The sequence below is a fragment of the Acinonyx jubatus genome, chromosome C1 (assembly GCF_027475565.1).
Source record: "Acinonyx jubatus isolate Ajub_Pintada_27869175 chromosome C1, VMU_Ajub_asm_v1.0, whole genome shotgun sequence".
Classification (NCBI taxonomy): Eukaryota; Metazoa; Chordata; class Mammalia; order Carnivora; family Felidae; genus Acinonyx; species Acinonyx jubatus.
Genome location: NC_069381.1, coordinates 215,282,451 through 215,295,249, shown reverse-complemented (window position 1 = coordinate 215,295,249; position 12,799 = coordinate 215,282,451). Strand labels below are relative to the sequence as shown.

General features: G+C 41.9%; 1 protein-coding gene across 5 annotated transcripts in view; it reads right to left on the bottom strand.

The window, feature by feature from the left end:
• Positions 1 to 12,799, bottom strand: part of SCLY (selenocysteine lyase) — a 32,568-nt gene that overhangs the window by 7,369 nt on the left and 12,400 nt on the right. For all 5 annotated transcript variants that reach the window (XM_027046395.2, XM_027046415.2, XM_027046401.2 and 2 more), the window contains 4 exons: positions 7,928 to 8,055; positions 7,557 to 7,721; positions 6,496 to 6,602; positions 17 to 53 (listed from right to left, as the gene is read on the bottom strand). In XM_027046395.2, the coding sequence (XP_026902196.1) occupies positions 17 to 53; positions 6,496 to 6,602; positions 7,557 to 7,721; positions 7,928 to 8,055 (437 nt within the window). The remainder of the gene's footprint in view (positions 1 to 16; positions 54 to 6,495; positions 6,603 to 7,556; positions 7,722 to 7,927; positions 8,056 to 12,799) is intronic.

Below are 12,799 nucleotides of genomic sequence, written 5' to 3'. Positions count from 1 at the left end.
GCTCAGCAAGGCTTACCTTCCCAAGGCCGGCAATCATTGGGGTGTTCTCTGTCCTGTAAGAGACAAGGGATTCATTCAATCCTATTTCCATGCAAAGCAACTAGCAAGTGTCCCAGGAAGGAATCCTGTCTGCAGAAGTCATGAATTAAAATAAAAACAAAATTACACCAACATTTTTCCTAGACATGTGCCATGTGGCTGCCTCAGTGGCAGCCGTAGGCCCCCAAACCCTCCATGTGGACACTCCCGGTCCAGTCCCAGTTGACACGGCCCATCTTGGGCAATATTATGTTGGGTGTTTGCAGTGACCATTCTGTCTGGATCCTCTTCCCACCCAGGAAAGACCCCTCCTCCAACTGCAGACCCCAGGGCCTGCCTCTTTGGGCCTCCCTGTCGAACCAGGCAGGGGTCCAAAGACCTCAGCTCAACACTGCTCCCTTCAGCTGAAGCTTCTCAACTATCATACGGGACGAATCCTTTGTTATTAGAGATTGTGTGTGTGCAGGAGAGGGACAGGAGGGCCCCTGCAGGTGGGTGGCTCTCGCTCAGATCTAACAAGCTAAAAGCAGAACTCTTCGCTCTATTTTCATTAACTTATTAATTTTCTTAATTTTAAGTTTTGGCTACACAAAGTTTTCGTAAACATTTGGGGCTGGCGGCTGCCCAAAAGATAAGGGGACAAGTGAACTCGAAGCGCAGGTAGTACAGGTAACGTGACCCTGCTGAGCTTCCTTTGACAAGTTTATTGGTCAGTCGTGTCCCCGGAGACGGGCTCTGACACCTGGGGAAGGTCCGGGACATTCCCTCTTTAGACCTCACCCCACTCACCTGTAGGGCAGCTCGTCCAGACCAAGAGCACCTCTCAGAGGCCTACCACCTGTGACTGCCTGGGCAGGGGCTGCCCACGTGGAAGAGTCAGGACCCCGTGTAGAACCTGGAGCCTTCCCTCCCTCGGGGCGTTCGGGTAGCCCTCTACCCTCCATCTAGAGCAACGCAAACCCTGCTTCCCCCTCCCTGTCCACCTACTGAGCTTCCAGAACACCTGACGTTCTGCCCTTTTTTTTTAAACTTTTTTTTTTTTTTAAGAGAATGTAGAGTCAGATGTGGTTATAAGAAATACTATAGAGGCATTCTGTCACTCAGCTTTGCCCTAATAACACTATAGCACAAGATCACAACCAGGATACAGATAAGATACAGAACGTTTCTGCCACAAAGGTCCCCCCGTTGGCCTTTTATAACCAGACCAGCCTCCCTGCAGCCCCACTGCTTCCTTAACTCCTGGCAACTGCTAATCTGTCCGCCACCTCTAATTTTGTCATTTTCAGAATGTTCTATAAATGGAATTAGAGAGCTATACCTTTGGGGCATTGGCTTTTTTCATACACCATAATTCGCCGGAGATTCTGGGCTGTCGTGTGTATCAAGAGTGAATTCTTTCTTGTTACTGGGTAGTGTCCACGGTACAGATGTGCCACAGCCTTTTAGGCCATTCACTCATTAATGGACATCTGGGCTGTTTGCACTTTGGGGCTATTATAAATAAAGCCGCTATACACACTCGTGTACAGATTTTTGTGTAAATACAAGTGTTCATTCTCTGGGATGAATGTCCAGGAGTGAAATTCCTAGGTTGTATGATGGGTGCATATTTAATTTTAAAAGAAACTGCCAGGCTGTTTTCCAGAGCGGGTGGACCACTTCAAACTCCCATCAGCCGTGTATGAGTGATGCCGTGTCTCTGTACTCTCAGCACTCGGTGTTGTCACAGGGTTTTGTTTTAGCCATGCTGATAGGTGTCGGATGATGCTCACTGAAGTTTTCTTTTGCATTTCCGTAATAGCTAACGATGCTGATTATCATTTCATGTGCTCCTTTGCTGTCTGTGTATCTTCTTTAGTGAAATGCCTGTTTATGTCTTTCGCCCATTTTTTGACTGAATTGTTTGGGATTTGGGGCTGTTGAATTTTGAGTGTTTTTTATATATACTAGATACTAATCCTTTGTTGAAGCCATCATTTGAGAACCTATTCTCCCAGTGCACAGCTTGTCTTTTCATCCTCTTAACAAAGTCTTTTGCAGGGTGAAAGTTTTAAATCTTGATGAAGTTCAGTTTATCCATTTTCCTTTTTATGGATATTTTTGGTATCAAGTCTAAGATCTCTTTGCTGAGCCCTAGAGCCTGAAGATGTTTTCCTGTTTTTGTTTTCTAAAAGTTTGATAGTTTTATGTTTCACATTAAGTTCATCATGTATCTTGAGTTAATATTTTATAAGATGTGAGACTTAGATGGAGGGTGGTTTCCTGACCAAGGATGTCTAATTGGTCTAGCACCATCTGTTGAAAGAGAATCTTTCCTCCACTGAATTACGTTTGTATCTTTGTCAAAAATCATTTCGGCATATTTCTGATTGTATCTATTCTGTTCCATTGGTTTACTTGCTGGGTTTTTGTCAGAGGCTGGACTAAACATTTACCAGTTTGGGGAGAATTGACATCTTTATATACTGAGTCTTTTGATCCAGGAACAGAGTATATCTCTCCACTTACCTAGATCTTTGCTCTCTTTTATCCACATCGTGTAGTTATTGGCTTACAAGTCCTGTACGCATTTTGTTAGCGTTCTATTTTTGAGTGATTATAAATGGTATTGTATTTTTTAATTTTGTTGTTCATATGTTCATTACCAATGTACAAAAATATAGTTGATTTTTGTATGTTTGTATTGTAACCTGTGATCTTGCTGGATTCACTTATCAGTCTTAGGCGTTTTCTTATATACTTCTTGGGATTTTCTACAGAGACTATAAATAGGGACAGTTTTACCTCTTCCTTTCCAATCTGTATCCCTCATATTTCCTTTTCTTGCCTTCTGCACTGACTAGAACTTCCAGAACTGTTGAAAAAGAGGTAAGCGTGGACATCCCCAGATTGTTCCTGATCATAGGGGTAAAACATTCAGGCTTTGACTACTGAGTATGATGTTAGCTGTAGATTTTCTTGTAAATGCCCTTTTCAAACTGAAGAAGTTCTCTGGTCATATCATTGTGAGACTTCTTAATGAATAAATGTTGAATTTTGTTAAATGCTTTTTCTACATTAAATGATGTTATTTTTCTTCTTTACTATGCTATATTGCATAGATTGATTTTTGAATACTGAACCAGCCTTGAATTCCTGGAACAAACTCCATTTTATCGTGGTGTGTGTATTATTTTTATATATTGCTGAATTCCATTTGCCAATAATTTGTTCAAGATTTCTGCATCTGAATTCATGAGGGATATCTGGTCCATAGTTTTATTTTTTTATACCACCTTTGTCTGGTTTGGGTATAAATTCATAAAACGAATTGGGGAAATGTTCCTTCCTCCACTTTTCTAGAAGAGACTGCATAGAAATGGTGTTAATTCATTAAATGTTTGGCAGAATTCTCTCATGAAACTATCTGGCCCTGGAGATTTATTTTTGGGGGGGTTTAAAGTTACAAAATGGGGGCGCCTGGGTGGCTCAGTTGGTTGAGCGTCCGACTTCAGCTCAGGTCATGATCTCACGGCTCGTGGGTTCAAGCCCCACATCAGGCTCTGCGCTGACAGCTCGAAGCCTGGAGCCTGCTTTGGATTCTGTGTCTCCCTCTCTCTCTGCCCCTAACCCACTTGCATTCTGTCTCTGTCTCTCTCAAAAATAAACATTAAAAAAAATTTTTTTTAATTACAAAATGAATCTCCTTTTCCTAATAATTATAAAGCTATTTAAATGATCTACTCTCATATTAAGTGAATTGTAGTAGTTTTTTTTTTTTAATTTTAAAAAATGTTTTATTTTTGGGAGACACAGCATGAGTGGGGGAGGGGCAGAGAGAGAGGGAGACACAGAATCCAAAGCAGGCTCCAGGCTCTGAGCCATCAGCACAGATGTGGGGCTCAAACTCAAGAACTGTGAGACCATGATCCAAGCCAAAGTCAGATGCTTAACTGACTGAACCACCAGGTGCCTCAGTTCTTCAAATTTATTGAGGTTTGTTTAATGGCACAGAACATAGTCTATCTTAGTATATATTCTATGGCACTTGTAAAGAATGTATATTTTGCTGCTGTTGGATGAAGTGTTCTAAACACTTCAATCGGTTGGTTGTTGGGTATGACTGAGTTCTTCCGTATCCTGGCTGACTTTTGTCTGGTTGTTGTATCCGTTGTTGACAGAAGGATGTTGACGTCTCCAAGTGCAATTGTGGGTTGACTATTTCTCTTTTCATTCAGTTCAATCTGTTTTTGCCTCACACTATTTTGCAGCTCTATCGTGCAGTGCATTGACATTTAGGATTGCTAGGCCTTCTTGGTGGACTAACTCTTTAATCATTATATAATGTTCCCTCTGTGTCTCTGGTAATTTTCTCTGCTCTAGAGTCTCCTTATCTAATGTTATATAGCCATTCCTGCTTTCCTTTGATTAAGGTTTGTCTGATACATATTTTTCCATTTTTTAATTTTCAGCCATCAGTATATGTGAAGTGAGTTTCTTAAAGATAGCATATATACTTGACCCTTGAACAACACAGGTTTGAACACTATGCGTCCACTTTTATGCAGGTTTTTTATAGTACTATAAATGTATTTTCTCCTCATAATTTTTGCCATATTTTCTTTTTGCTAGCATACTGTATTGTGGAGAATATACTGTATAATACGTGTGACATACAAAATATGCATTGACTGCTTATGTTGTCAGTAAGACTTCTAGTCAACAGTAGGCTATTAGCAGTTAAGTTTGGGGGGGAATTTAAAAAGTTACATGCAGATTTTCAACTGTGCAGGGGTTGGCACCACTAACCCCTGCGTTGTTTGTTCAAGGCTCAACTATAGTTAGGTCAATTTTTTAAAAAATTCACTCTGCCAAGCTCTGTCTTTTAATTGCTACATTTAGATCACTTACATTTAATGTAATTAATATGTTAGGGCTTAGGTCTGCTATTAAAATTTTTTTTCTGTTTATTCTGTTTTTTCTGTTTTCTTTTTCCTACCTCCCTGTGGGTTATTTTAACATTTTTGAGATGTTCCAGTGAGTAGAACCTTACTTCCATTTACATCCTTTTAGCCCTCCCCCATTTATAATTATCCTAAATATTTCTTCCACATATATCTTGAACCACATTAGACAGTGCTATCATTTTTGCTTCAGCCATCAAATATAATTAAGAAAACTCAAGAGGAAAGCCTATTTTATTTACCCATAACATGCTTCGTTCCCTTCCCTTCCCTTCCCTTTCCTCCCTTCCTTTCCGATGTTCCAAGTTTTCTTTTTTTTTTACTATTTCCTTTCTGTTTAAAGAACTCCCTTTTGTCATTTTTAGCACTGGTCTTGAGAGGACAAATTCCGCTAGCTTTCCTTTACTTGAGAATGTCTTGCTTTCCCCTTTGTTCCTGAAGGGTATTTCTGCGTGTATAGGATTCTGGCTTGACAGTGCTTTTGCAACATATTGCATCACTTCCTTCTGGCCCCCGGGGTTTCTGATGAGAAATACACTGCCATTTGAATTACTTTTACTCTATAGGAAAGGTGTCATTTTTTTTTCCTCTAGCTGCTTTCAAGATTTTTACTCTGGCTTTCATTTTCAGAAGTTTAACTATATGCCTTGGCATAGATTTCTTTTGGTTCATCCTGCTTGGGGTTTGTTCAGCTTCCTGAATCTGTAGGTATATGTCTCTTGCCAATTTGGGAAGTTTTCAGCCATTTTTTTTTTCCAAGTTCCTTCTCATCCCCACCCTTTCTCCTCTTGTTCTGGGACACCAATGAAATGAATGTTAGATTTTCTGTTATAGTCCCACAGGTCCTTGAGGCATGGTTTCAGTTTTTTCCAGTCTGTTGCCTCCCTGCTGTTTGGATTGGGTAACACTGTTGTTCTCTTTCGGTTCGCAGGCTCCTTCCTCTGGTGCCCCTATCCTGCTGGTGAGCCCATCCACGGAGCTTCGGACTTTGGTTGCTGTAGTTTTTAGCTCTAAAATTTCCATTTAGTTCTTCTTTACGTTTTCTTTTTCCTCGCTGACACTTCCATTGGTGTTTCTGGGTTGCAGGCTTCATCAGTTCTAAGTCAGGAGAAAGGACGCAAAAGAAAACCCAAGGAACCCACCACCATGTTCTGGTTTCTCCTTCTTATTAGCATTTCTGATAAAAGGCGTGGTCCTGGCTAAAGTACCACTGTGTGTCAGAAAGGAGCTGCCAGAAAGGAAACAAGTGCTTCTGTGCAGCCCCGCTCATCCCACGGTCATGAGAACAGCAGTACATCTCAGTAAGGAGGGCTCCCGTGTTGAATCATCCCCATAGAGACCGAAGATCTGGGAGTCCTAAGTGCAGAATCCATCAGTGGGGCAAATTCTGACTCAGTAGTGACAGAGAATGGGCTATTACAGTTCTTCCGAGAGACAAAGACAAGTTACTGCCCTACAGACCAAGAGTATCACCAGTAGGTCAGAAACTTCTATTAACCTTCTATCTTACCCTGGCCTGAAATTCCGTTCCTGTCCACCTCCAAACAGCATAGGGTGCAGAGGGGTAAGTTCACCGAGTCCGCGGACGTAAAGTGCTCCAATCCTGGGACCATAGAACTGGAAAGAAAGGTCGGTCATTTATTCAACAAGAACCTTCCGAGTTCCTACTCTGTACATATGCTGAGTGCTTAGAGGCACCCAGAGAAATCCTGTGTGCTGCGTAAGCCCCACAGCCGTGCTACCTGTCACCATTCTGGACGTGCCGGAGTCAAAATCGCCTTCGGGGTCCAGGGCGGAGCCTGCACTCCTGTTCCCAGCCCAGTGGCAACACAGCTTGACTGCACATCACAGAACAGAATTCATAAAAGGAGAGCGGCTGGAACTAGAGATTGCCAAGGGCTTTTCCTGGGTATGACTCCACGTTTTTGAATCATCATTTTGCAAAAATCAGTTAAGAGCCACGGCGTCAGGTCGGCACACATACTCCTTTGGAAACTAGCTGAGCACCATGCTTCAAAATAGAGGATTAAAACTACTTGAGGTTCCGGCCCACTGCCAGAAAGATGAGCAAAGCCTCAGAAGGGCGTTCCCTGCTCACGTTTCTCTCTTCCACCGTAAAGAGAAGAGCTGAACCTCTGCGTTCAGGAGCCGCGCTTTCAATCAAGTTAGAGAAGGCAACGTCTTGAACCCCACCTCTTCCGTCCCCGGGGCGGCGGAGGCGGGGGACACGAGGGCTGGCGAGGGGTCTGCAGGCACTCTCTGCCCACGGCAGAGAACACTCACTACCTGGCTAAAGCCACCTGCCTTATGTCTCACCTGAGCCCTCAGTACCCTCCCACAGCCCTGCCTGGCCGGCCCCTCCTGCCCCACTCTCCCCACTGTGCCACACATCAAACGGCACTCCAGCTGCTGCTGGCCCCCCTTCTTTAGCCCCCGCAGGCGGGGGCCGCAGGCTGCTGCACCATGTCCCCCGGGCGCCCTGGATGACAAACGGATGATCAGTGGCGCTGTGGGCCCTGCTCTAAGGTGAGCCTCGAGGTCACGGGGGGGAGGAGGCCTCTGTGGACGCACCTTGTGCCCCACGATGGTCAGGAAGTCCACGCCCAGAACCTCCACGTCCACGCGCCGTTTCCCCAAGGCCTGCGCGGCGTCCGTGTGCACCAGAATGACAGGCAGTCCGGAAGCTGCCCGCTTCCGGTTCAGGGCTTTGATTCGCTGACTGATTTCAGCAATGGGCTGAAGCAGGGAAAAAGAAACAGTTGAGGATGTTGCTTTGATTTCATGAAAACCCAGTGAAAGAAACACAGAGTCATGAAGGAGGACAGGCGACAAATAAGAAAAACGAGAGGAAGAGGCCCCAGGTGTGGTGCCTGAGAAAATCAAGCAGAGCGTGGGCTCCCTTCATCCCGCACTACGTTTTCTTAAAAGGATAAACAACTCACCATGATGACGCCAGTCTCATTATTGGCCAGCATGACCGTCACGAGGCACGTGGCCGGACGGACGGCGGCCAGGATGTCCTCAACCTCCACCTGCCCGCTCACCTTGGACACCGGCACAAAGGTGACCGCTGAGGAAAAGACCCAAGGACCGAGGTTAATCTTACGAAATAACCTCTGCTGAAAGTTCATTTAGATACAGCTTAACAAAAGTATTTGCACATTAAAAAGTAACCAATTGTAAAAGTTCCAAAACCAATCAAGAAGGAGTATAAGCCACCCGTTATCACAGTGCCCAGAAACAGCCAACCTGAAGCCTCCTCTCATGCCACTTCCGTCGCTGAGCATCCGTGGGACACACTCCCCATTTGGCTGTGGAGGGGCCCAAGAGGAGGTAATCTGGTCTTAGTTCATGAGAGCATCTTTTTTCTCTCCTATGTTTTTAAGTTTATGCATTTATTTTTGAGAGAGACAGAGAGGGAGAGGGAGAGAAGGTGAGAAAGAGACAGAGGAGGGACAGGGAGACAGGGAGAGAGAATCCCAAGCAGGCTCCGCACTGTCAGTGCAAAGCCTGATGTGGGGTTTCAATTCACGAACCATGACATCATGACCTGAGCAGAAGGCAACAGTCGGACGCTTAATCAACTGAGTCACCCAGGTGCCCCAAGGGCATCTTTGTTTAAAAAAAATTTATCTTAGGGGCACCTGGGTGGCTCAGTCGGTCGGTTCAGTGTCCGACTCTCAATTTCGGCTCAGGTCATGATCTCACGGTTCATGGGATTTAGCTCTGTACTGACAGAGCCTATTGGGATTCCCTCTCTCTTTCTCTCTCTGCCCCTCCCCTGCTCGCACATACATGCATGCTGTCTCTCAAAAAAAATTTTTTAAATTTTAATTCCACTATAACTAACCTACAGTGTTATACTGGTGGCAGGTGTACAATGTAGTGATTCAACAATTCTATACATTACTCCGTGCTCATGAATCCCCTTCACCTGTTTCACCCATCCCCCCACCCACCTGCCCACTGGGAACCACCAGTGTGTTCTCTATAGTTGAGAGTCTGTTTTTGGTTTGTCTTTTTGAATTTGTTTGTTTTCTTTCCTAAATTCCACGTATGAGTGAAAACATATGGTATTTGTCTTTCTCTGCGTAACTGGTTTCATTTAACATTATATTCTCTAGTTCTACCCATGTTGTTGCAAGTGGCAAGATTTCATTATTTTTTATGGCTGAGTAATATTCCATGGTGTATATATACATCTTTGCCATCCATCTATCAGTGGGCACTTGGGCTGCTTTCATATCTTGGCTATTGTAAATAACGCCATAATAAACATAGGAGTGCTTATACTTTTTCAAATTAGGGTTTGCACATTCTTTGGCTAAATACCCAGTAGTGTGATTACTGGATCATATGGTAATTCTATCTTAAATTTTTTGAGGAACCTCCATACCGTTTCCCACGGTAGCTACGCAGTTTGCATTCCCACCAACAGTGCATGAGTGTTCCTTTCTGTCCGCATCCTCGCCAACACTTGTTGCTTTTGTGATTTTTAATTTCAGCCATTCTGACAGGCGTGAGGCGACATCTCACTGAGGTTTTGATTTGCATTTCCCTGATTATTAGTGATATTGAGTATCTTTTCATGTGTCGGCCATCTGCAGATCTTGTATAGAGAAATGTCTGTCATGTCTTCTGCCCATTTTTTAATTGAATTATTTGATTTTTTGATGTTAAGTTGTATAAGTTCTTTATATGTTTTGAATACTGACCTTTTATTGGAAATATCATTTGCAAAATTTCCTCCCATTCAGCAGTTTTTCTTCTTCTTTTGTTGATTATTTCCTTCACTGTGCAGAAGTTTTTTTAATTTTGTTGTAGTCCCAGTAGTTTATTTTTGCTTTTGTTTCCCTTGCTTCAGAAACATATATTGAAAGAAGTTGCTACGGCTGGCATCAAAGAAATTACTGCCTGTGCTCTCTTCTAGGATTTTTATGGTTTCAGGTCTCACATTTAGGCCTTTAATCCGTTTTGAGTTTATTTTTGTGTTTGGTGTAAGAAAGTGGTCCAGTGTCGTTCTTTTGCATGTAGCTGTTCAGATTTCCCAACACCACTTGTTGAAGAGAATGTCTCTTTCACATGTCATGTTCTCTCCTACTTCTTCAAAGACTAATTGACCATATAATTGTGGGTTTATTTCTATTGTGGGTTTTCTATTCTAGCCCATTGACCTATGTGTCTATTTTGTACCAGCACCATACTGTTTTGATCACTACAGCTCTGTGCTATATTTTGAAAGCTGGGGTTGTATGACCTCTAGTTTTGTTCTAATTGTTCAAAACTGCTTTGGCTATTTGAGGCCTTTTTGATCCCATACAGATTTTAGGATTGTTTGTTCTAGTTCTTGAACAATGCTTTGGTATTTTGATAGGGACTGCATTAAATGTGTAGATTGCTTTGGGTAGTGTGGGCATTTTAAAAATATTTCTTTTCCCAACTCATGAGCATGGAGTATCTTTCCATCTTTGTCGTCTTTGATTTCTTTTCTCAGTGTTTTATGGTTTTCAGAGTATAGGTCTTCCATCTGTTTGCTTATTCCTAGGTATCTTACTGGTTTTGGTGCAATTGTAAATGAGACTGTTTTCTTAATTTCTCTTTCTACTACTTCATTATTAGCATATAGAAATGCTATGGGTTTCTGCATATTGGTTTTGTATCCTGTGACCTTACTGAATTCATTTATCATTTCTAGTAGGTTTTTGTGTGTGTGTGAAGTTCTTGGTGTTTTCTGTATAGAGTATTCCGTCAACTGCAAATAGTGAAAACTTTTACTTCTTCCTTACCAATTTGGATGCCTTTTATTTTTCTGATCTGAGTGCTGTGGCTAGGACTTCCAGTACTGTGTGGTGAGAGTGGATAGCCTTGTCTCATTTCTGATCTTATGGGGAAAGCTCTCAGTTTTTCACTGCTGAGTATGATGTTAGCTGCGGGTTTTTCACATTATGTTGAGGTATGTTCCCTCTGAACCTACTTTGTTGAGGTCATGTTTTATCATGAATGCATGTTGCGTTTTGTCAGATGCTTTTTCTGCATCTATTAAAATGATCATATGGTTTTTATCCTTTCTCTTGTTGAGGTGATATATCATGTTGATTTATTTGTGAATTTCAAACCACCCTTGCATCTCAGGAATAAATTCCACTTGATTGTGGTGAACGATTTTCTTAATTGTACTATTGGATTTGGTTTGCTAATATTTTGTTGAGAATTTTTGCATCTATGTTCATCGGATATATTGGCCTGTAGTTCTCTTTTTTTTGTAGTGTCTTTATCTGCTTTTGGTATCAGGGTAATCCTTCTTCTGTTTCTTGGAATAGTTTGAGAGGAATAGGTATTAACTCTTCTTTAAATGTTTGGTAGAATTCACCTGTGAAGCCATCTGGTCCTGAACTTTTGTTTGTTGGGAGTTTTTGATTACTGATTCAATTTCATTGCTGGTCACTGGTCTGTTCAAATCTTCTACTTCTTCCTGCTTCAGTTTTAGGAGGTTGTATGTTTCTGGGGACCTATCCATCTCTTTTAGGTTGTCCAATTTGTTGCCATACAATGGTTCATAATATTCTCTTATGATCTTTTGTATTTCTGTAGCGTTGGTTGTTATTTCTCCTCTTTTATTTGTGACTTTGTGCGGGGTTATTTTTTATTTTCATGAGTCTGGCTAAAGGTTTATCGATTTTGTTGATCTTTTCAAAGAACCGGCTCCTAGTTTCACTGATCTGGTTTTTGTTTTGTTTTGTTTTTAGTTTCTATTCCATTCATTTTTGCTCTAATCTTTATTATTTCCTTCCTTCTCCTGGTTATGTGTTTTGTTTTTCTTTTTCTAGCTCCTTTAGGTGTAAGGTAACATTGTTTATTTGAGATTTTTCCTTGCTTCTTGAGCTAGGCCTATATTGCTATAAATTTCCCTCTTTGAGCAGCTTTCGCTGCATCTCAAATTCTTTGGACTGTTTGTTGTGTTTCAGTTTCATTTGTCTCCATGTATTTTTTAATTTCTTTTCTGAAGTGGGTTGACCCACTCACTGGTTAGTAGCATGTTTTTTGTTCTCTTTCCAGAGTTTTCCTTGTGGTTGACTTCTAGTTTCATCGCATTGTGGCTGGAAAAGAGGCATGGTATGACTTCAGTCTTTCTTATTTGTTGAGACTTGTTTTGTGGCCTAACATGTGATCTTTTCTGAAGAATGCTCCATGTGCACTTGAAAAGAATGTGTAATCTGATGTTTCAGGATGGAATGTTCTGAATATATCTGTTAGATCTATCTGGTCCAATTTGTCATTCAAAGCCACAATTTCCTTATTGATTTTTTGTTTGGATAATCAATCCATTGATGTAAGTTGGTTGTTAGATCTCCCTACTATTATTGTATTACTATGGATTACTTCCTTTGTTGTTAGCGGCTTTAGGTATTTGGATGCTCCCACATTGTGTGCATAAATATTTACACACATTGTAAATGTGTAAATGTTGTATCTTATTAGATTGTTCCCTTTATGATTATTTAGCGTCCTTCTTTGTTTCTTGTTACAGTCTTTGTTTGAAAGTCCATTTTTTTCAGGGCACCTGGGTGGCTCATTAGGTTGAGTGTCTGACTCTTGATTTCAGCTCAGGTCATGATCCTAGGGTTGTGGGATTGAGCCCCATGTTGGGTTCTGCGCTGAGCATGAAGCCTGCTTGAGACTCTCAATCTCTCTCTCTCTCTCTCTCTCTCTCTCTCTGTCCCTCCCCCCCCCCACACACACACTCTCAAAAGTAAGTAAATAAACATTAAAAATAAAATAAAATAAAGTAGTAGTATGGTAAGACCATAAAGAGA